Source organism: Papio anubis, chromosome 6 (genome assembly GCF_008728515.1).
Source record: "Papio anubis isolate 15944 chromosome 6, Panubis1.0, whole genome shotgun sequence".
Classification (NCBI taxonomy): domain Eukaryota; kingdom Metazoa; phylum Chordata; class Mammalia; order Primates; family Cercopithecidae; genus Papio; species Papio anubis.
The window spans coordinates 151,906,499-151,931,930 of NC_044981.1; the positions used below are offsets into that span (position 1 = coordinate 151,906,499).

General features: G+C 41.1%; 1 protein-coding gene across 1 annotated transcript in view; it reads right to left on the reverse strand.

Moving 5' to 3' along the window:
• Positions 1-204: 204 nt before the first annotated feature.
• Positions 205-25,432, reverse strand: part of SLC16A10 (solute carrier family 16 member 10) — a 138,676-nt gene continuing 113,448 nt past the window's right edge. Inside the window, exons 4-6 of the mRNA XM_003898305.3 lie at positions 16,760-16,903; positions 4,679-4,907; positions 205-1,617 (exon numbers count right to left, since the gene is read on the reverse strand). Of these exons, the coding sequence (XP_003898354.1) occupies positions 1,385-1,617; positions 4,679-4,907; positions 16,760-16,903 (606 nt within the window). The 3' untranslated portion in view covers positions 205-1,384. The remainder of the gene's footprint in view (positions 1,618-4,678; positions 4,908-16,759; positions 16,904-25,432) is intronic.

Here is a 25,432-nt window from a genome sequence, read left to right on the forward strand (position 1 = left end):
TCCCCTGAATATGAAATATGAAACTATTAGAAGTGGTAAGGTACAACTGCGTGTATGACAAAGTAAGTTGCTGAATGTCTTCACAATGAAAAGCACTACCTTTTAAAGGTCTCAAGCATTAAAGCATTATTTTAGGGATATAGGAAAGTGTTCTTGTTTTTGTAAATGAGTATGGGTCACGACATGACTTTGGTTTTAATTTTCGGTCCTCAAACTGAAAGCTTTCTTATGATAATCTGTATATAAATAGCAAAAATATAATGGGAATGTTCTTAGGGAACACACTAGGATCAATAATATGAGTGAAAATTTTTGCCAGAAAGTTCTGGAAATGTAGGACTTGGTTCTTTTTATAAGTACTTTTAACCTTTTCAGACTCATTAATTTCATAAACCAATTTAAGCAATTATTTCTATCAGCTACAGATATTTCCTTCACAAATATAAAGGGTTTTGCCCCCCTCCCCATCCTCCGGCCTCCACCAATTTCTGCCTGTAACTGCCACTTGATAACTGCTAAGTAAGACTTTGTTTAAATATCAGGTTCTAGTGCTAACAAATCTGGAAGTCAGAAGATTTCTAAGTTACAATTGCCAGAATATCTTTCATGCATTCTATTTTACTTTATTGTTACAATTTCAACAATTCAGAAACGTGGGGTGTTTCTGGCTACTTGAGTAAAACACACTGCAAACGCAAAGGGAACAATGCTGTAAACTTAAATGATTTCTGAACAGCTCAGGATCCTCCTGGAGAGGATCCTTTTCATTTCACGTATTGATTCTGAACACATTGTTAGCACCTGCTCCCAGAAGGGCCCTTGACACTGGAGCAAGTCAGAATATCTTAATATCACAGCTTATTTAACAGCAGGAAAGCAACTTTAACACAGACTGGAGGTTTGGGTAGATCTGGTATTACCTAGAACCCAGGCTTAAATTTTGCAAAAAGTTTCCACAGAGCATAAGAAAGTAAAACAGAGGTACCAGAACTGAAGACATCATTAACAAACAAAATATTTCCACTCCTAACCAAACTGCAACCCTTTCAGTATAGCTTGAGGTATTTTTAAATGTTTGTACAAGCTAAAGATCATTCACAGTTTCCAAAGTTGCTTTTTACTGAGATAGCTTCAAATTTTCACAATATGTGACTTTCAGACATGTTTTCATATACTGGGGTCTCTGCCCTCAGACTCACGGAAACATCAGAGATATTCAGTGGCAGAAAATGGTTCTTGTAGTGATAAGGGTTCTATTTCCCAATTATTGTGCTATTCCTAGGATGTGATTAAAAAAATATGAAATTTGCAATTCGTATAAAAGGAAAGGAAACTTGCTTAAAATTCAAAAAGCAAGTCCAGTCTGGTGGAGGTATGTAAGATATTAAATAATAGAGTCAGATTCTTTCTTGAACACTCCAGATGAACTTGACAGCAGAGAGTTCTGGTTTTCCACCATTTTCTCCATCTTTTCTTTCCCAGCGGTTTTACTGATCTCTCTTTGCTTCTTACTATGGATCCACGGGATAAAACAAAGCACAGCACCTCCGATAAGGGGAGGGGCTCCGGCGAGGTAGAACGCCACGTCATAGGAGCCCAGCTTGTCACGAAGTAACCCTGAGAAGGGAAAAAGCTGTCACCAACGGAGAACAAGTGTGGCTCTGCAGGGGGTCTAGATTAGTCACAGGGATGGCCTAGTCCCAGCCTAATTTCACCTCCACAGGACTGGTTCAAACATCTCAGATATCAGACTTTTTTTTTTTTTTTTTTAAGGAAACAGATCTGAAATATAAACCTTTATTGATAGAAAAAAAAAGATCTCATATATGTAACGTTGTCATAAAGTACAGGCCTCTGGATTTTCATACCAAGACATTACTTGAAAAGCTGGAAAGGCAGATTTTTTTTTTTTTTTTGAGACAGGGTCTCACTGTGTCACCCAGGCTGGAGTATGGTGGCATAATCATGGCTCACTGCAGGCCTTGACTTCCCAAGCTCAACTGATCCTCCCAGCTCAGCCTCTTGAGTAGCTGGGACTACAGGTGCATGCTACCATGCCTGGCTAATTTTTATATTTTTTGTAGAGATGGGGTTTTGTCACATTGCCCAGGCTGGTCTCAAGCTCCTGGGCTAAAGCAATCCTCCCACCTCAGCCTCCCAAAATGCTGGGATTACAAGCATGAACCACCATGCCTAGCTTTCAAACTACTCTTTGGTCTATTTGGTTTTTATGAAATAACATGAAACTATTTAACATTATAATTCAAAATTGAGAAAAACTGTAAATGTAATAATGTGGATGAAAGTTAGGTTGTTAAATACATTTTGGAAAGAGACTAAGGTTTATCAGTACCTGGAAGAAAATATAAATATATAAGAATTATTAATGGCATTCTATATTTGGGTTCTGCTTCTGAAAACTATTATTTAGGGTACTCAACATTTCCAATTTCTCTAACAAATTCCAGGACTCATGGTTTTAAAAGTTATCTTAGTGTTTTTAAACTTTTATAACTTATACAACCTAAGTTATCTAAAATGTCCAGGGAACATACTGTACTAAATATCTATCTGACTTTGCTAAATAAATAGCTGACCATTTGTCTAAGTACCAACACATAAAAATGTGTATATCCATTCTGCATAAATAAAATAGACAATATCTGTAAATGCACAAGTTTTCTATCTTTGGAATCAGACCATTCCATACATAACTGAACTCTTCCTCCTTATGAACACTCATGATTATGCTCTGCTGTGATACTATGATGCCCTCAGAGCCTCCTGGTGAGCCAGCAGCTTTCTGCTGCCAGTTGCTGTGTAGTGGTGCTCTGCCTGCTTCCGAAGTTTCCTGTTACCTCCCTTATTCTTGCTCTGTTAACTGTCACTTCTGGTAGCAAAACTATTTACTACTAGAGTGCTGCTTATATAAAATCTGTTGTGGACTTAGAAACTGTAAAACTAAGCTTGTAGGGTATAAAAAGAAGAGTGAACAGTATATTACCTGCGGGAGAGAAGGAGGAGGAGGGTTCTCCTATAGGGAGACCATGACCTTTTGAACTTAAACTGTATGTGGTCTGCTCAGTAGTAACTCTGCTTGCTTGATTCATGACTAGGAATGCAGTTCAGGATATGAGAATGCATTGAGCTAAACCTTCACTGAGCGTCTCATGTGCCAAATACAGATGACAGTACATACATTTACATTTTATCATATTTATATTGAATCTTCTAATACTAATTGACACAGGCACCCAAGTAATACTGAACATGAGACATCTTTATAGTATCATTCAGAGAATTTCTAGAGGTGGAATTCACATGAGATAGAATTAACCATTTGAAAGTGAACAATTCAGCGGCATTTAGCACATACACAATGTTGTGCACCCACCGCTTCTATTCCAAAATATTTTCATCGTGCCAAAAGGACACTTCATCCCAATTAAGTAGTTACTTCCCAATCCTCTTTCTCTCCAGCCCCTGGCAATCACCAATCTGTTTTCTATCTGTATTTATTTACCTATTTTGGACATTTCACATGAAATAAATCATATGATATACGACCTTTTAGAGTGAGACAGGGTCTCACTCTGTCACCCAGGCTGGAGTGCAGTGGTGCTCTCACGGCTCTGCAGACTTGATCTCCCAGACGCAAGAGATCCTCTCACCTCCACCTCTGGAGTAGGTGAGATTACACTACTATTAGTATGTGCCACCAGGCCAGGCTAATTTTTTTTATTTTTCGTAGAGACAAGGTCTTGCTATGTTGCCCAAGCTAGTCTGGAACTCCTGAGCTCAAATGATCCTCCTGCCTTGGCCTCTCAAAGTGCTGGGATTACAGGTGTGAGCCACCATGCCCAGCCATGTCACCTTCTATGTCTGGCTTCTTTCACTTAGTATAATGTTCTTGAGGTCCATTCACCTGGTAGCATCAGTTCTGTACCTTACTCCTTTTTATGGCTGAATAATATTTTACCATAGATATTCCACATTTTGCTTACCCAATTAGCTATTTATGGGCATTTGGGTTTTTTCTATTATGTTATTTTTCATCAGCTACTCCTCAGGGGGATGTACGATCTCTTACCAAAAGCTGACATATTTAGAAATCTTCCAGAATCTTCATCTCTTTTTTTTTTTTTTTTTTTTAAATAGGGTTTTGCCCAGGCTGGGGTACAGTGGTATGATCACAGCTCACTGCAGCCTTGACCTCTGGGCTCAAGCAATCCTCCCACCTCAGCCTCCTGTGCGTCTGGGACTGCAAATGCATGCCACTATGCTTGGCTAATGTTTTTATTTTTTATTTTTTGTACAGATAGTATCTCACTATGTTGCCCAGGCTGGTCTCAAGCTCCTGAGCTCAGGTGATTTTCCTGCCTCAGCCTCCCAGAGTGCTGCTATTGCAGGTGTGAGTCACTGAGCCTGGCCTACTGTTACATATTTTATTCAGTGTTTTACCTGCCAGTAAGGATAAGAGGGACTTTTCAGCAAACCTTTTCAACATACCGTTTATAGCTAGTCTTATTAAAAATGTTACCAGTAAGGCACACATGAAAGCAAAAGACCAGTAATCAATAACCTGTAATACGTTTTAAATATAAGTGAGACTTAAATTAAGACCTGAAGTAGAAAATACTATGAATTAATATAATTACTGGAGAATCATTATATTTACCTGCAATGGGTGGGCCAACAGTCATGGGTATAGACATAAATCCGAGCAGAAATCCAATTGCTTGGGAGACATCCTGGGCACCAACCAACTCAAAGGCTATGGGAGCCATAATGGAAATGAAGCATCCATCGAAGAGACCCATGATGAGACACACAGCAATGAGGGCCCCAAAGATGCTACACAGAGGAATCATCATGGACATCAGACCAATGAAGAAAAAGGAGAGTACCTAGGACGGACACCACAATGTCAGCTCACTCGCAGGAAGTCAATGTCACAATTACCATGCAACATGCTTAGGACTTCTAAGTCACTACTGGTTCCCCTTTTTCCCCCCGCCACTGCCCCATTTACTTTGATTTTACATACATAATCAACTCCTATAATCATCTCCTTCGAGTTCCCCTAGCACTTTCTTAATATTTCCACTAAGGGACAAGAAGAAAATAACTTTGTGTTTTGAGCCGGAGTCTCTCTCTGTTGCCCACGCTGGAGTGCAGTGGTGTGATCGCGGCTCATTACAACCTCCACTTTCCAGGTTCAAGCAATTCTTCTGCCTTAGCCTCCTGAGTAGCTGGGACTACAGGCAAGCACCACCGCGTCTGGCTAATTTTTGTATTTTTAGTAGAGACGGGGCTTCACCATGTTGGCCAGGCTGGTCTTGAACTCCTGACCTCAAGTGATCTGCCTGCCTCAGGCTCCCAAAGTGCTGGGATTACAGGCATGAGCCACACCACCCAGCCAAAAATGACTTTTTATATATTACTTGCCCTCCCAGCCTGCAAACACCTTGAAGTCAGAATCTGTACCAAAAAAAAAAAAATCATCTTTGGACTAGATATTATGAAGTTTAAGGATCCTGTATCTGGTCAGTGCTCAATCAGCTCGAATTCATTAAACACTTGATTTTTTTTAACCTTTAAAACTATATATACTTCACTGGCAGACATTATAGATAAATTTAAGCACCCAGAGTTAAGGCTTATTATACTTATTTTGAGCCATTGAACACTTTCATTTCAGTGTTAGAGTAGTTAATAGAATCGAACACCTGATTTTGCCTACTATTTGGTAGGCACTGTGCTATGTACTAGAGATTTCAACAATGAGTAAGACTTCGTTCCTATCCTTGGGTTATGGAAAGATGGACATTTAAATACGTAAGTGCAAGTGAAGTGTTTATATGCTGCCGTAGTTATATATTCAAAGCATGGTGGGTACAAAAAAGGAGGAAACAGTTAATTTAATAACTTTTTAAAGGCACAGAACATTGTAAAACTGAACAATTCACTAGTCAGCGGAAAAAATGTTTTTAAAAGTATCAGGTTTTTTAAAAGTATGCATATAATAGCAACTATCATTTATTTAGTGTTTACTAAGTGCCAAGCACTGTTGTAAGCTTTACATTGATTATCTCACTGGTGATCCTCATAACAACTTTATGAGGTGGTTACTAATGTTATCTCTGATGAAGATAGCGATGCTGGGAGAGGTTAAGTAATGTGCCCAAAGCACAGAAGATGGAGCCATCCCGGAACCCATGGTCCACGTGGGCAGCAGCAGGCCGTGAACAGAACTGTGCCTGGAAAGTGCCCTCCAATAACAGTGAGGCTGGGGAGGAAGGAGAGACCAGATAAAACAGCTGTATGCATCACTGTCTTCATCGGTTCTGTTTTTCCATAGACCTACAAAAGCCGGAGGTTGGTAGTACGCCTCAGGGCAGCCACTCACAATCTGAGGGTCTGTGAAGGTGCAAAGTGTGAGTTCTGGGTGGAATTCAGGAGTGTTGGTTTTCACAACTTTACCACAAGTGGTCCACTGACATCAAAATAGGAAACATGCTCTTGAAAAATGTTTCATATTGGGTGAGTTCTTTTTAACACCATCATATCATACAGTTCGGTACATTTTTTTCTTCAATCACTAAAATATGGTCTTATGGTAAAATTATGATTAGTTTAAGAATATGAGTTGGCCGGCCGGACGCGGTGGCTCAGGCCTGTAATTCCCAGCACTTTGGGAGGCCGAGGCGGGTGGATCAGGAGGTCAGGAGATCAAGACCATCCTGGCTAACACGGTGAAACCCGTTTCTACTAAAAATACAAAAAAAAAAAGGATTAAGCCAGAAGGTGGTGGCGGGCCTATGAGTCCCAGCTACTCAGGAGGCTAGAGGCAGGAGAATGGTGTGAACCAGGAGGCAGGCTTGCAGTAAAGCTGAGATCAGCATACTGCACTCCAGCCTGGGCGACAGGGAAACAGACTCGTCTCAAAAAAAAAAAAAAAAAAAAAAAGGAATACCAGTTGACCATTTGCAAAATAAACCTACCACTTCACACTAGCATTTCTAAAGAACAAAATCTCCCATTCTCCTGATTTTTATTTGCCAGTTAAATATCCATTTCTCCAATGCAACTTCCATGACAGCACAAGCATAATTTCTTAGCAGTGAGTAATTGCTGGGCCTACAGCCTGGCAGGTTGGAAAGAACTGGGGCTCAGAGGGACACTATCAGGTTCTAAGCTCTCTCTGACCTTGAGCAAGTAAAAATACTTCCTGATACTTCCCATTTATTGAGACAAAAAGAGATCTAAAGATAAATCAAAATGTAGAAAAGGGTTTGAAATTAACAAGTAGGTAAAGATTTAAGTAGTCGTTTGTATTGAAAATCTAAGCAGATAAACCCCAATTTTTTATTTTTTATTTTTGAAACAGGTCTCACTTTGTTACCCAGGCTGGAATGCAGTGGTGCGATCACAGCTCACTGCAGCCTCAACCTCCTGGGGTCCAAGTGATCCTCCCACTTCAGTCTCCCAAGTAGGTGGGACATGCCATTATGCCCGGCTAATTTTTTATTTTTTGTAGAGATGGGGTCTTACTATGTTGCCCAGGCCATTCTTGAACTCCTGGGCTCAAACAAACTACTTGCTTTGGTCTCCCAAAGTGCTGGGATTACAGGCGTGAACCACTGCATCCAACCCTAATATTCTTAACAATAGAAACATTTTTATTCTATGTACAAACATAAAAGGAGATAAACATGGAAAGTTATTTAAATCTTAGAAACATATCTATAATCACAAACTCCAGAGAATCTAGAATAAAACTTTAGGATGGTACGGGGCCAGATTCAATGGATTTAATTGTTAAAACTATAGACCAAACATTCCCAACCATGCCACTGTAATTATACAAGGTTTTCAGGAATATATATTTTTTCTTTTAATGTGCTTCATATTTTTTTTTCTATTTTGGTCAGTACATATTTCCTTTTTTTTTTTTTGAGATGGAGTCTCACTCTGTCACCCAGGCTGGAGTGCAGTGGCCGGATCTCAGCTCACTGCAAGCTCTGCCTCCCAGATTTATGCCATTCTCCTGCCTCAGCCTCCCGAGTAGCTGGGACTACAGGCGCCTGCCACCTCGCCCGGCTAGTTTTTTGTAGTTTTAGTACAGACAGGGTTTCACCGTGTTAGCTAGGATGGTCTCAATCTCCTGACCTCGTGATCCGCCCGTCTCGGCCTCCCAAAGTGCTGGGATTACAGGCTTGAGCCACCGCGCCCGGCCCCTTTTTTTTTTCTTTAACACCAGTACCACTTGCCAACAACTGTCTTTAAAGATAAGAAAATCAGCTCTGTAGAATTTTATACTTAGTGAATGTTAGAAGCCTAGTACAGTACTTGGCTTTGTTAACTTTTCAACTTTGTTAAGTGCTTATGTTGTTTTAGAACAATATGTAACATGATTCCTGGAACTTGGCCTCTTCACATTTTTGTTCTTTGGCCAGTTTTGTAAAAAATTATTCAAGTAAAAGTTTCCAACTTATTGCTATATATTTTGAGCATACTATTTATTTCTTTCTTTTTTCTTTTTTGAGACGGAGTCTCGCTCTGTGGCCCAGGCTGGAGTGCAGTGGCGCGATCTCGGCTCACTGCAAGATCTGCTTCCTGGTTCATGCCATTCTCCTGCCTCAGCCTCCCGAGTAGCTGGGACTACAGGCGCCCGCCATCACTCCTGGCTAATTTTTTGTATTTTTAGTAGAGACGGGGTTTCACTGTGTTAGCCAGGATGGTCTCGATCTCCTGACCTCATGATCCACCCGCCTCAGCCTCCCAAAGTGCTGGGATTACAGGCATTGAGCCACCGCGCCCAGCCTGAGCATATTATTTCTTAATACTTTCCCTGACTGCAAGTCATCCTTTTCTCCATTCAAGTTATATTAAGTTATATTCTTATTAAAATTAGACAATTATTTATGCAGTTATTTAAATGTAAAAATTTTTCATTTTCCTTTAAGACTTTTGTTTATAGAAATTTACACATCTATTCTTTAAGTACTTGTCAGAAAAATACTTTGCTTCCTTCACCTTATTTGCAGCTACTGTAGTGATGCTCTTTCCCAGCAGATGTTAATACGCAGAATCTGGCTAAATGTGGAGGTAAGTAGATGAGGCTGGTGAGAACACACGTATTCTTTACATGCAGGATGCCTGGGCTGCAAGGAGCACATGCCGACGTTTGGCAGACTACACACATAGCAGGTCCAGTGCTTCATCACTCCCCAGAATAAAGACTGATCCAGGCATCAAATACTGATCTGGTGATGCTGGGACTCAGTGTGAAAGATGAATAAACTTAGTATTACATACAGTCTTTTAAAACTTGCTCTCAAACACAGCAGCTCTGGTTAGATTCGAATAAGGGATTCACAGGCTCCTTATTTCTCCTAGGCTCTGGCACTGACATTTAGTAAGCCAGTGACAGTTTAGATGTCTATATTGCTTTTGTTTTCTTTAAGGAACTATATCACAAATATATAAATACTTGTTATAATAGCACAGGCTATAGAAGAATTAACTTTCTATGAGTTAGTGTATGTACATGAGAACAAAAGATTCCTTTTGCTCTTACCTTTCCCATTTCTATCAAGCAGAGAATTGCTGGAGAAATGTCAGTTTAGGTTTTGCTTAAGAATATTAAGTGTAGCTCAAGAGGAAACAATGAGCTGCACCTGACTAAGAGAAGGCATCTTGGAGGTGGACATATAATTGATGTTCCTAAAGTTTAGTCAATATAAAGTCTCCAGACTTTCAGAGCCTCTGGCTGGGCACCCAGGACAGAAAACAGTTGGCAACAGAGTTCTGTTGGCCCACCACAAACTAAAGGAAAATGTCAGGCCATACAGCAGATGGCTGGATTCTTCTGAAGCACACAGAGGCCGGTGTCACTTCAAAGTGCTTCACAGGGAGTCGGTCAACCTTCTCCATGGCACATGGTTACTCTCATTTTTGCCTGATGGAGAAACGTGCATTTGATACATTCACACCCGTGCCACAGTCTAGATGAGAGTGAGTACGGAGCCTCTGATCATTTACTTAGGCTGGGAAATTGTTAAGTATTTGGATATTACTTTGGAAATAGCTTACATTTGGTAAAGTATATAACCTCATCCCAAGGTATCTTTAGGTGAATGTAAAACGCTAAAAAGGAAAATGGAGCAACACTGATCCAGTTCATTCTACCTGAACTGGAAGAGGAAGCTTACGCAGGCTGATGGATAGGAAAGTCATTAATATTTCTACATTACAAAAGTAACTCATGAATGTATTTTTAAAAATTCAAACCTTAGAGAAATGTACACAGTAATATATGAAAGTCTTCCTACAACCTCTTCTCACCCTCAACCCATGCGCATTCACGTCCTCAGGAATCAACACTTCACAGTTGGGTTTGCATCCTTCAGAGCGTTCCTGTGCATGTGTGTGTGTCATCTGGGTTGTCTGCTTTATGTGCATGGACATGATGTCCATGCTTCAATACGTCCATGTCGCAGAGAAATATGACACAATGGAAAAGTGATCTAAATTCCAAGTTTTCAATTCTTTCATACAAAGTTTTAACTTTCAAACCTTTGAAATATTCTCACCCTTCCAAAACACTTATATATTACATTAAAGACACAAATCTGTAGTAATTTAATGGTAACTAGAAACACAGGCCTATAAGGTTAAGAAAATAGTAAAAAGATACCACGATACACGCAGCCTCTCCTGTCCCAATAAAGTATATACTCTGGGAACTTTTGCCAAGCTTTTCTTTAACCATTATTATTCTATGTAATGCATTTCAATCATGCCTTCTGGCAGGAGCAGTAGACTTGACTCAGCATTTATTTTTTATTTTTATTTTTTGGAGACAAAGTCTTACTCTGCCATTCAGATTGGTGTGCAGTGGCAGGATCACAGCTCACTCCAGCCTCAACCTCCCCGGCTCAAGCAATCTTCCCATCTCAATCTCCCAATAGCTGGGACTATGTCAGCTAATTTTTTAAGGCCACCATGTCAGCTAATTTTTTAAGTTTTTGTAAAGATAAGGTCTCACTATGTTGCCCAGGCTGGTCTTGCATTCCTGGGGTCAAGAGATCCTTCTGCCTTGGCCTCCCAAAGTGCTGGGATTATAGGCATAAGCTACTGCAACCAATCACTCAATATTTAGAATTACTAGGTTGAAAATACCTGGGACCCAGGACCTTGATGGAAGTTGAAATTCAGAACTCTTAAGCAAAACTGTGAGATAAATTCCTAAAATCTTTGTTACCTATAAGCAAAGACTCTAATTCAGGATTAACTAGGGTCTCCTTTCTTGAGACCTATTCCAAATCAGGATCTGCTTTCAGTATTTAACAGAATATTAAAACATAACAAATGCAAGGATTTATTAATCATCCAGTCTGGGCTAGGCACTTTATATAACCTGCCACCAAGAATCCTCACCACACCCCTCTGTTGGTTCTCAAGTTGGTGGTAGAACTGGGGTGAACTGGTGTCTCACTCCAGAGCCTGTGCTCTTTGGCTCAGCAGCCTCCTAGACTGGGGATTACCATGATCTGAAACTAGACCATGTGGAAGGGCTGTGAAGTGTGTCTGTGTCACCAGTGTTCTAGGCCTGGCTGCTACTCAAAACTGGCTTCCAGGGGACAAGGAGGGAAGAGTTGTCGCAGCCCCATGGAGTTGAAAGATGAAAGCAGGGAGCGGGTATGTCTGAGAAAACACATCACCAGTGAACGGAAAGAAGGTAAGCCCAAGACATTCCAAGCCTTAAAGGGTGGGCCAAAAGGCAGCCAGCCAGGGACAGAGAAAAAGGAATAAACAAACAGGCAGAGCTGGAGTCAACTGCAGCCGAGAAAAGTCAAGACTCAAAAACCACACTGTGTGTTTAGGAAGTTGGGGCAGGGAAGCCAGGAAAAAGGAGAGAGAGGAGGTAGTGAATAAGGGAACGAGTCCAGCATCCTGCATGGGTTAGGCCTGTGCTGTGTCCTGTGCCACTGTGTTTACAAGGTGGAGTCTATGGGTGGCTCCTCTCAGCCACAGGACACACTGAAGGGCTTTCTTTCTCCTTTCCAGGCTTGTTTGAAATGCAGCTGTCACACCTGTGCCTCAGCAGGTACCACTGGCTGCCACAAACGATGCTCTACATTTGGATGAAAAAAATTAGATACTGCCTAACAGAAGCCAGATTGTGGCTAAACTTTCATCTAAAGTGAAATATTTGACCCCCAGTAATAACTTTTAACTTACTGCTGTGTAAATGCAGACCAACATGGGACAAGTTAGGAAAGGCTATATTTTCTTTTGTAAATTACTGGAAACACTCAGGTATTAAAATGTGCTCCAAAAATGTTAGAGATAATCTGTCTGCCCTATCTAGGGTAGGAGGACATTCGAAAATTGTTTTGGAATAAAATGCTGATATATAAAATACATCATGAGTTTATCTATTACAGCACCATAGTCCATCATCTCTCACCTGGACCCTGAATTGATCTCCTACTAGGTCTTCCTCCCCTCTTGCACTCTCGTTTCCCTCCCTGTAATTCATCCTCCACACACAGAACAACCACAGTGACTTTAAAAACATAAAATCAGACCTATGTCCTCCAACAAAGGTCCACTACTCTTTTTTTTTTTTTTTTTTTCCGGTCTCACTCTGTCACCCAGGCTGGAGTGCAGTGGTGCGATCTTGGCTCACTGCAACCTCTGCCTCCTAGATTCAAGCGATTCTGCTCCCTCAGCCTCCCCAGTAGCTGGGACTACAGGCGCGTGCCACCAAGCCCGGCTAATTTTTTCTAATTATAGTAGAAACGAGGTTTCACTGTGTTTCGATCTCCTGATCTCATGATCCACCAGCCTTGGCCTCCCAAAGTGCTGGGATTACAGGCGTGAACCATCACGCCTGGCCAAAATCCACCACTCTTAAAGCAAAGTCTCTTCATCTTTGCTTTCAAGGCTCTGTCTAATCTGACCCACTCTAACTTTCCAGTCTCTTCCTATGCCACTTTCCTGTCTTCTTGGGTTTCCAAACACATTCGGCTTCTTCCTGCCTCAGTCTTGCTTTAGGAACTCAGGGACCATGTCTGTCTTGTTTGCATCACCCTAACGGCATCTGAGCTGGTGCTTGGGGCACAGGAGGCACTCAACTTTTTGAATGAATAAAAGCTGAAAGTCTGTAGTGCAACAAATGTCCATTAGAGGGCTCCCTTGACACTAGAGAACAAAACTAAATGTTAGATGAGGATGTCTACAGTGAGGTATTGACAAAGTGATCATGATACCATAAATACATTTTTAAAAGCAGCACATTACCAACTCTCTTCACTTCCTTCCCGCTGTGTGACCAGACTGTCCTGCAACTGCCTGGATCTCTATACACAGAGACACCCATGATGAGGTAGCCTCTCTGTTCCTCAGTGTTCACATCTCTAAGTGGAAATAACAATGGTACCTCCTCTCTTAAAGGGCTGGGACAAGGATCAATGAGATAATGCATGTAGAGCCCTTAGTTCATTGTCTGGCACATGAAGGTCCTCAATAAATGGTTGACTGTTATTACTTCAAGTCAATTAATGGAAGTTAACTTTATCTGTAATGCCTTTTCCAATCATTTTCCTGTGTCCAAATTTCACCTCTTTTTCAAGGCCCTGCTCAAACACTGCCTCTCATGTATAATATAATTAGACAGGCTTAATCCCCAAATCCTAAGGCCCCCCTTGTGGCTCGCCTTTACCTTGCTTCCACAGCCAAGCGTTTGGACAAAGTTGTCTATATTTCCATTTATTCAAATGATCATGATCAATTTTCTGCACCTGCCATTCATTGAAACCATTCTCTGTAAGGTCACTCATAGCCTCCCTGTTCTAAATTCAATGAAAACCTTTCAGCCTTTTTGTCACTAGCTACTGACACTGCTGACCAGTCCTGCCCCTAGAAACACTCTCGTCCCTGTTTTACCCCCTGCCTATCTGGCCACTCCCTTTCTGTCTCCCTAGTCCTCCACTTACTTCATGCAGCCCATGAATGCCAAACCCACAGGCCTCTTAACCCACAGGCCTCTTATCCAGACTCTTCCATGAGCTCTAAACTCAACTTGGCTTTCCTACAGGCATCACAAACTTCACATGGCAAAAACAAACTCATCACTGGGGCAAGGGCAGGTAGGCTGGGTGAAAAAAAATTTTTTTAATTTAAAAAACCTAATTCATCATCATACTTAGATCTACTGCATATTGATCTTGATAAGATGGAAAAATCATCTACTCCATTACCTGAGCCACAAATCTCAGATCCAGCCTAAGTGGCTTCATCAAATTTTCATTCTCTATGTCCCTAGCTTATTCCATTTGATCTCAGTATCTCTGCCTTGGTTCTTCCTGCCTAGATGCCTAGACTACTTTAAAATAGTTTCCAACTAGTTCCTGGACCTCCACTCTTTTTTTCTAAATTTTAGAGACATGGTGTCACTCTGTTGCCTAGGCTGGAGTACAGTGGCATGACCATACTCCCCTGTAACCTCAAAATCCTAGGCTCAAAGTCCTCCCATCTTAGCCTCCTGCATAGCTAAGACTATAGGCATGTGCCACCATACCTGGCTAACTTAAAAAAAATTTTTTTTCTTATAGAGATGAGATCTCACTATGATTCCAGGATTGTCTCAAACTGGCCTCAAGTGATCCTCCTGCTTCAGCCTCCTAAAGTGTTGACATTACGGTCATGAGCTGCCATGCCTGGCCTTTTTTAAAAATAGCTTTATTGAGATATAATTCATATTCTATGAAATTCACCCACTTAAAGTGTACACTTCAGTGAGTTTCATCACTATCTAATTTTACAACGTTTTCATTACCCTACAAAGAAACCCAGTAGCAGTTACTCGCCATTCCCTCCTTTCCCTAGCCCCTACAACCACAAATCTACCTTCTTTCTCTATGGAAAGACACAGAGATTCCCATTCTGGACACTTCATATAAGTGGAATCATTCAGTATGTGGCCTTTTGTGACTATCTCAACTCTTGTCCCCTCCTCCACTCCATTCCACTCTTCACAGTTACCAGATTGATTTTTTTTTTTTTTTCTGAGATGGAGTCTTGCTCTGTCACCCAGTCTGGAGTGCAGTGGCACAATGTCAGCTCACTGTAACCTCTGCCTCTCAGGTTCAAGTGATTCTCCTGCTTCCGCCTGCTGAGTAGCTGGGATTATAGGAATGTGCCACCATGCCTGGATAATTTTTGTACTTTTAGTAGAGATGGGGTTTTACCATGTCTAATCTCAAACTCCTGGCCTCAGGTGATCTACCTGCCTCAGCCTCCCAAAGTGCTGGGATTGCAGGCATGAGCCATCACACAGAGCCAAGATTGATCTTTATAAAACACAACTCAGGCTGGGCATGGCTCACACCTGTAACCCCAGCACTTTGGGAGGCTGAGGTGGGAGGATTGCTTGAGCCTGGGAGGTCGAGGTTGCAGTGAGCCATGATAGCACCACTGTACTCCAGCCTGGGAAACGGAGTGACACCTTGCCTCAAAAAACAAAAAAACACCAACCCCTGCCCCCCCAACTTATGTCACCCTCTGGCTTAAAATCCTTTAATAGCTCCTGGTAGGTTGCAGGATAGAGCTCATGTACATAACGGCCCTTCCCAAGCTGCTTCCTGTCCATCCCCCCAACCAATCCAACCACTATTCTCCCTTTATTCCATTCAAACATTCGTTTCCCAGATACAACATCCCATGTCACACCTCCACAGCTTTCCCATGTGTTTGTCTTTGCTCGGAGCATGCTTCTCTGTCTTCCTTATCTACATACTTGGTCCTCTCCTCTTAACTCTACTCAGACCTAGTGACTCTGACTCAGATGCATGGTGCCTATGTTGCCATGGCACCCATCTAGCAAACCCATTTTTAAAGCTGCAACACCGCTTTATCTTCTCCCATGAGACCATTAGATACTAGCTGAGGGCACAGACCACATCTCACTTAAGTCTTCAGCATTTAGCTAAGTGTGTGACATGAAGGAGTCACTTCAATACTTGTTCTGTTGATTGTCAGTAATGATCTTGGAATTAGCATTTGTTTATGCTCACCCCAAAAAAACAGGAGGCAGTGTGCAGTAAAGAAGCTCAAAAGTCACACACACAACCAAATTTCCTAAGACATGCAAAGGGCACAGGATCTGCAGGTGACTATGAGAACTACACCAAAAAACATTCTTCATAGAAAAAGCAATGGACGAAAACCATTCTGGTTTGGTGGAGTTCCATGACAAAACAAAGAAATTGTTTCATTGCCAATTTTTCATGTTTAAAACCCAAACTAATAACTGACTTTGTCCTTGAAAAACTGCCTAAAGAAGTTATGTTGTAGAAAATATTTCTCATTTTTATAGAAGAATTTAAGCCACTTTGGGAGGCCGAGGCGGGCAGATCACCTGAGGTGGGGAGTTTGAGACCAGCCTGACCGACATGGAGAAATCCCATCTCTACTAAAAAATACAAAACTTAGCCTGGTGTGGTGGCACATGCCTGTAATCCCAGCTACTTGGGAGGCTGAGGCAGGAGAATCCCTTAAACCTGGGAGATGGAGGTTGCGGAGAGCTGAGATTGCGCCTTTGTACTCCAGCCTGGGCAACAAGAGCGAAACTCCATCTCAAAAAGAAAAAGAAGAAGATAAAAAATAATTTAAGCATGTAAGTACATTTAATGAGCCATCGGGTGATGAAAGTAATTTCTGATAGGGGAAAAGTGTAAAAAAGTACCTGTAGATAAACCTTCTTCACACCAGGCACATAATCTGCAATCCGGCCAAAGAGCAGTCGTCCAACTCCTGAAGTGATGCCAATGCACATGAGAACAACCTCTTTATTTTTTTCATCTTGAAATCTTTCATTTACATGTTTCATCTGTAGGCCAAAGAGAAAGAAACCACACTAAATATGGTAGAAAAACTTGGCAAGTTTGAGGCTTTGCATCAAATGCATTTGCTTCTCTGCAATGTTATGGGCTCTCAACTTTCTCCAAATTCAATATTTATGAAATTTGTCCTGTGATAATTTTTCATGAAAACATATGAAAAAAATTTAACATGTTTTAGTTTTCATTTTAAAAAGCATTTTTATGGCTGGGCACAGTGGCTCATGCCTATAATCCCAGCACTTTGGGAGGCCGAGGTGGGTGGATCATCTGAGGTCAGGAGTTCGAGACCAGCCTGGCCAAACATGGTGAAACCTCATCTCTACAAAAAAATTCAAAAATTAGCCAGGCGTGGTGGCACACGCCTGTAATCCCAGCTACTTGGGAGGCTGAGACAGGAGAATCGCTTGAACCCAGGAGGCGGAGGTTGCCGTGAGCTGATTGCACAACTGGACTCCAGCCTGGGCGACAGAGCAAGACTCCGTCTCCAAAAAAAAAAAAAAGCATTTTTATAAGAGTTTTTATTTTTCAACAAAGGGTTAGAAGCATGCAATTATAAGCTATATTGAGCCATTAGCTAAAGGAAGAGAACAGACATTTGAACATACCTATTCTCTCAAGGTCACCCAACGACCCGTTATATTATCTGCTCCCTAAGAGACAGTTCAAGGGTCAATTCTGAAGTTTTATTTATTCTAGGAGGACCTGAACCAAATCGACACCCCTGAAATGAGTTATAACAGAGCTTCCAGAATGAAAGCATAAGGTTCTCTACCTGTAAAGTTGCCTATTTGTGTAGCATTAGAACAGATAAAAATGCAGGGGCAGCTTAACAGAGCAGTGAAAAGATAAACCACTGGAGAGGCAGACTGCTTGCGTTCAAGTCCTGGTTCTGTTCTTACCAGCCTTGTGGCTTTGAGTAAGTTCTTAACCTCTAGGGTTTCAGTTTCTTTGTCTGTAAAATGGAAATTGGAGTAGTACCTACTTCAGAAATTGGTTGTGAGGATTAAATGTCTGTGTAAAGAGCTTAAAACAGTGTTTGGCACACAGTTAATGACAATCAGATATTAATTTTAGCCTTCTTTTTTCAAAGGACCTTTCTCCTCCATGTACAGTGTACATATAACAGAGACTACAGTGACCTGTGGGCCATAGATAGCCAGTGAGCATATTCTGTTTGACGTTTCCATAATGCCCGACAATCACCATCCCCCACACCACACATGGGTCTCAGTCCTGGAAATCTGCAAGCAAATTTCCCACCAAATACAACTACCCATATAGTGCCCATGTGGCAGTGAATAGCCTTCCTGGATGATATCTCTATAAAACACTTCTCATTTTGCATTTTAAAAGCCCATTTATGTACACCAACACCATCTCTTTTTTCTCTTCTCTTTCAAAACTATTAACTGTTTTCCCTAACTTCTGTGTTTTCATACTGGTCCAGAATAATCCTCCTAAATATGGCTTTAATCTCATCAATTCCTTATTCAAAGGCGGCCCACTGCCTACATTTACACTCCTTAGTTTGGTATTCAAAGCCTTCCGTAATCTGTTGCTAATCCATCTTTGTACCTTTATTACCTACTGATCTTTGACTTAGAAGTAGAAAATTCATCTGACTTACAAGCCTGGGTTAAACAAAACAAAACAAAACAGTAGAAAATTAAATGTCTAAGGGCCCGGTGAAATAACACAAAAAAGTAAAACAGGTTCATTGGAGAGAAAGGACATATATTTCAGTCGATTATTATCATATAGGTCTACCAATGTTGCCAAATCTACCTCTAGGATCCCTTTAATTTAAAAGAAAAGTCAGAAATTCGGATTTTGTGTGGAAATGTTGGCACCTAATTTAAATTTTGGACACTGTGTGATCCAGCTCTACAAAAGTCACACAAAACACGTCTGCAAACTGCATTAGGCCTGCTTTGATCTCAGCCCTAATCGCATCTGGCCCAGTAGGACAGGTTTATTCACAATGTCACTTAAACATGCCAAGATGTTCTTACCCATCTACATTTCTGCTGCCTCTTCTACCCTCTTCAACTTCTTAACTTCTTATTATTGCCAAAAGTTTTCATTTGGTATCTGAGGTATTCCGTGTTCCTACCCAGCCCTGTTAGTGTCTCTACACATTCTCTTAAGCAGACACTTCATGTAAAATTAGACATATCCACTCCTGTTTCAAAGGCACCTCAAAGTCAACAGGTCCCATGCTGAACTCAACTCACCCTCACAAATTGCCTGCCCCCCATTTCAGTTAATACACTACTATTAGCCCAACTACCCATGGCAGAAACTGACAGCTACCCTAGATTATTCCCTTTCCCTCTTCAAATCCAAGAGTCACCACTGAATCCTGATGATTTACTTTCTAAATCTCTCAGACTTGCTTCCTTTGGCCCACGTTCCTCATGGTATTTTAGTTCCATTCTTACCACTCCTCACCGGGACCACTACAGCAGCCTTCTAACATGCTTTTTACTTGAGCCCTCACTACTAATTCTCTCCCCTCTAACCTATGTTCCCTGAGAACACCAGGTTAGGTTCAAAATGAACCTGTCTCAAACAAACAAAAATAAGAGACATTCTTTAGTATTCATAAAAGACTGAATCTACCAGGCATCTTTTTTTATGAAACTAAGAACACCTGTCTGTCAAATAGCTATTATTCCTTATTAATGGTTTCTTTTTCCCCCGCCCTACTTTGTAATCCTTAAAAGGAATAATAAGGTGAAATGTTTGAGGTATTTTGAAAGAAGATAAATTGGGTAAATTCAAATTATGCTTAGGTGGGAACTTAGGTCTTCACCTAGAAGGGGCATTATTTATTTATTTATTTGAGATGGAGTTTCGCTCTGTCGCCCAGGCTGGAGTGCAGTGGCGCAATCTCAGCTCACTGCAACCTTCACCTCCCTGGTTCAAGCGATTCTCCCGCCTCAGCCTCCAGAGTAGCTGGGATTACAGGTGTGCACCACCACGCCCGGCTAATTTTTGTATTTTTAGTAGAGATGAAGTTTCACCATGTTGGCCAGGCTGGTCTCAAACTCCTGACCTCAAGTGATCTGCCTGCTTTGGCCTCCTAAAGTGCTGGGATTACAGGCATGAGCCACCACGCCCGGCCTAGAAGGGGCATTATTTAACTGAATTTTGTTACTGTCATGATTATTTAAATAAAGCAAGAACTTCAGCTTCTAATACTCCCTCCCTATTCCCACCAAAATCTGCAAACTAAAAAAGTTTCTTTGGTCAGTATGTGAGGGAATCTGGGGATGCTGGATCTCTGGATCCTTTCTTACTGAGGCAGTAGTTACCCAAGAGGTCTGGTATGTTCTACTTGTATTCTGGGCCATCCATGACTGCTGCTGTTTTATAAATTTCTGCCCATCTGTCATCCTCTGGAGACTGGCATGCCCTTTAGTTCAGCAGAAAGTGAATACAGGACAAAATGGATATTTCTAACAAAGAGTTGTAGAGATATGGAAATGTTGAAGAGATGTTTTCATACTTAAATCTAATTTATTTTTTAAACCAATTCAAAGCTTATACTAGAGGCCACTGTCTACACAGGGGATAATATTATGTTATAGAGCAGTTGTTTAAAGTTAACTTTAAAGATAAGTTAGACTTTATCTAAATGTATTAAGTGTCAGGAATTCATCTTTTTTTTTTTTTTGATGGAGTCTCACTCTTTCGCCCAGGCTGGAGTGCAGTGGTGCGATTTCGGCTCACTGCAACCTCTGCCTTCTGGGTTCAAGTGATTCTCCTGCCTCAGCCTCCTGAGTAGCTGGGATTACAGGTGCCCACCACCAAGCCTGGCTTATTTTTGTATTTTTAGTAGAAACGAGGTTTCACCATGTTGGTCAGGCTGGTCTCAAACTCCTGACCTCGTGAAACACCTGCCTCGGCCTCCCAAAGTGCTGGGATTACAGGCATGAGCCACTGCACCTGGCCAGGGATTCATCTTTTATTTATGTTCTTAAACATCTGTTTAATTCTGGGTTGCACACTTCCAGGGGATTAACAAAACCTTGCTAATTGACATCTTCGACACTGACTGTGTCTGAAACATTTTTTCTTTTTGAGACAGAGTTTCACTCTGTTGCCCAGGCTGGAGTACACTGGCACAATCACAGCTCACTGCAGCCTCGACCTCCCGGGCTTAAGCAATCCTTAGCCTCCCGAGTAGCTGGGACCACAGGTACATGCCACCACACCCAGCTAATTTTTAAATCATCTTTGTAGAGACATGGTCCTGTTATGTTGTCCAGGCTGGTCTCAAACTGCTGGGCTTAAGCAATCCTCCACCCTTGCCCTCCCAAAGTGCTGGAATTACAGGCATGAGCCACCACACCCGGCCCTGGGTAACTGTTTCTGACCAGCCAACTGAAGGCAGGTTCCTCTCCCCTCACTAGAGCCCACGGACAGATTCTGTTTTTTGAGAGGTCTCAGGCAGTAGCCCAAGAAAGTGATCATCTCACTGGAATGGCCTCAGCCCTGGCCTCTCTCTTCTCCACCTCTCTTACAGGGGAGCCACAGTGTAAGACATTTGGAGACATCAGATGGTGTTCTGGTGAAGAAGCTAAGGCAGAGTCCTCTAGCTCTCATATATCAACCACAGAGGAAGTTAAATGGGTGGCCACAGTACAAAAGCAGCTCCAATAAAGCCGATGAACATGCATTAGAAACTCAAGCTTCTCATCACCAAATGGTTTCATGATAGAAGAATGCCCAACAGAAGGGAACCCCAAATCACTATATTTACAGAAACCTGTGAGGTGCAGTGGTGGTACACATCTGCAAAGCAAGGATGCCACTGATCAAAAAGGTCCAATAATTACCTACTGTACTGTTTTCTAAGATTGTGTAATTTGGCCATGCCTTGATGGTCATTATCTTTCTCCTTTTAAGGGGGTGAGTACTTTTTGTTTAATGTCTTTCATGTAAGGTTTATGGAATTTATTAAATAAATATGATAAAATACTGGTGCACAAAAGTTAGACTATATATCTTTGGGGAGTCATAGTTTAAAAAGAAGGGGGATTACTGGAGACTCTTCAAACAAAAGTAACTTTATTTCTGACAGAGGACTTGGAGTAACAGCTGACTGACAACTACAAAGTGCTAACAAAGGCCGTATACAGAGGCCAGGAAAGCAGGGCAAAAACAGGCCCAGGGGAGGAGTGGAGACTGTGGGACTAAAATAATCACAACTGTCTTCTAGGCAGAACTGAACAAAACAACCCTCCACCCCCACCCAATAGTTATCATCCACTGCTGTTGCAGTTAACTATGCTCTTTGGGAGATAAGATTTCAGTCACCCAGTCATCATCTGTATTCGTTTATAATTATTTTGATTCATCTCTGTCCTTCCTCATCAGATACACATCATCAAACTGAAAAGAGGTGGACAATAGCTAGGCATGTACATTCATTTTATGTCTAGGAGAATAAACTCTTTGGGGGAGGGAGGGAATCTGTATGTTTTACATTTACATCGTACATCAAAAAATGGGATAATAAATCCTACATAATATTTACAGCAATTATGGAATTCAAACTGATTCTTTTAACTCCCTGCTTTCCAATACGGACACTAAGTTCAAAGCACTTTTACTCACTGCTGTTCACACCAGAGATCGGCAGCTTCAGCCTGTTGCCTCTCATTTACTGCATTTTGGAGTAATTCTAAGAAAATATCCATCTAACATTTGAAAAGCTATTCCGTAACTCTAGAAGACCATTCTGCCTAAATACACTTTTTTGAAAGGTAAACTCAAAAAGCCTGGCCCTTTAAAAAATAGATGTACATTCGAAAGGGAATAGAAAGCCTGCAAGAGTGGGTTAATGGATAATCTGAGTTTGTTACAAATCAAAACTTAACACTACCCTTTGACTTAAAAGTAGGATTAACAGAAATCTTCTGAATGAAATGAGACAATTTATTTTGTTTTTTTCTTTCTTTTTTAAACGACTGTGTTTCCTCTGGCTGTGCTTTTGCTAGAGGAAGTAAATTAAAACAAGTGGGGCACTCCCTTAGGAAGTTCTGCGTGAGCACTGCACACAAGCAAGCCGAGCGAGGTGATTAAAGGTGGAAGAAAACTAACTCCATAGATCTGAGTACATAAAATTAATCCCTTTACACCAGAACACACTAAAATAAAACTTTATGGCCACTGATAGATATTCATTGATTAGACTAGCCCCAAAATGTCCTCTTAGCTTCTTTAATCTGATCAACTGTGCCTTGAGACTAAGGTATCTCTAAGATGTGCTTGAAAGGAAAAATTTCTTTGCTTGCCAACATGTTTAAGGACTGACATCTTTTGGCAGCACAGTGTCTATTTTTTAATGATATTTCTGTTGTGACTAAACTGTGGTGCAGGTACCTGCTCCCTCCTCAGCAGCTGACCAGGTGGAGAGCAGACCTTTGGCCTAACAGGACTGTAGGAGGCATGGGTGGTTGGTTCTGTTTGTTTTTTTAAACAGCTGATCTTTCCATTTCATTAAGATGGGTTTCCATGGTGTAGATAATCACGCATATCTACTGTTAAGACATGAAAAAGTACTGGGAAAAAAGAAGTTTCTGTAGTGCAGATTATTTAATAGCTACCAAAGGGCAGAAGAAAAAAAAAAGTTCAGAAGGAAGAGATGGCTAATGGTTTAAAGAACCTGATTTTGAAAAAAATTTCTAACTCTAAAAATTCTTTAAAAGCCTTTGTTATTTCTACTTTTTTTTTTTTAAACAATTTTCCCTGGATTACAAACAAAACAAACAGTCCACCTATGACATAGCATCATTTAGATAAGATCAAGATTTCGTAAAATGTCCTAGAGGAATTACCAACCAAAACCAAGTTGGATTTAGATGCCAGTTTAAATAACCCTGCATTTTAGAAGTTTAAAGTAGACTTCATCTTAAAATAGAAAATAAATCACTAGGATTTTTAGGTAACTTGAAATTATTTAGTGGCTCTAAATAATTTCTGTGCCAGATATTTCACAAGTTATCAAAAATTGTTTTGTTCCTTCCTGAACAATGAAAGATTTAGTCTGTTAGTTTATTTAAATTTTTATTAATTCCACCTACATTCGATTTTTTTTTTTTTTTTGAGATTGCTCTTCTGCCTTGTTGCCCAGGCTGGAGTGCAATGGTGTGATCTCAGCTCACTGCAACCTCCACCTCCCAGATTCAAGCGATTCTCCTATGTCAGTCTCCCATTTAACTGGGATTACAGGTGTCCGCCACCATACCCAGCTAATTTTGTATTTTTAGTAGAAACAGGATTTCACCATGTTGCCCAGGCTGGTCTCGAACTCCTGAACTCAGGTGATCTGCCCACCTCAGCCTCCCAAAGAGCTGGGACTACTGGTATGAGCCACCACACCCAGCCTAAATTCAAATTTGATTCGGAAGTTTCTTTTTTGGAGTTTCATTCTTGGCACACCAGACTTACCACTCTCTCAGATCCTTGGTTCCTGGCAAGTTTGAATGAACACAACAGACTGTGTCTATGCTGGTCATCAAGATGGCTCCTGAGGGCTCAGCCATGGTTGGCAGCCTACCTGCACGACTGACTGACTCTGATACTTTGGTAGAGCACTTTGAAGATAGAAAAGTGGTTGCAAAGGCTCTGTAGATGTGGACTCCTGTTTGTGATTCGTGCTCCTTTGAGGTATCATGTACTTCCATGTTTTACATTTATTTAAAAACAAGAAAAGGGGACATGCTCTTTAAACTTATTCTTTGGTTGATCTGGTGATAAAGTCACCTATCGGCTAAATGTGCATGCAAATGAACAGGTAGGTGTGGGTTATGGAGTCTCTAATCAATAGTGGAATTACAGTCATGTGCCACTTAATAACATTTCTGGTCAAAGATGAACCACATATACAACAGCAATTCCATAAGATTATAATCCTGTACTTTCATGGTACCTTTTCTGTGTTTAGATACACAAATACCATGTGTTACAACTGCCTACAGCATTCAGCACAGTAACATGCTGTACAGGTTTGTAGCCCAGGAGCAATAGGCTATACGTATGCCATATAGCCTAGGTATGTAGTGACTACACCATGTAGGTTTGTTTAAGTACACTCTCTGATGTTTGCACAACAATGAAATTGCCTAAGGATACATTTCTCAGAGCATATCCTCATTGTTATGAGATGCATGACTGTACATGAATTTGGAAAAATAGTCCAAAGTGAACAAATGCACCCAACAAAAGGCTAGTTGAAATGGTATTAAATTTTAGAAGTTTAATATAGCCTTCTTTATCTTTTTTAGATGGAGCCTCGCTCTGTTGCCCAGACGAGTGCAGGGGCAGAATCTCAGTTCACTGCAACCTTCACCTGTGGGTTCAAGAGTGCTTCCTGTCTCAGCCTCCCAAGTAGCTGGGATTACAGGCGTGAGCCACCATGCCCAGCTAGTTTTTGTATTTTTAGTAGAGATGGGGTTTCACCATGTTGCCCATGCTGGTCTCAAACTCCTGACCTCAAGTGATCT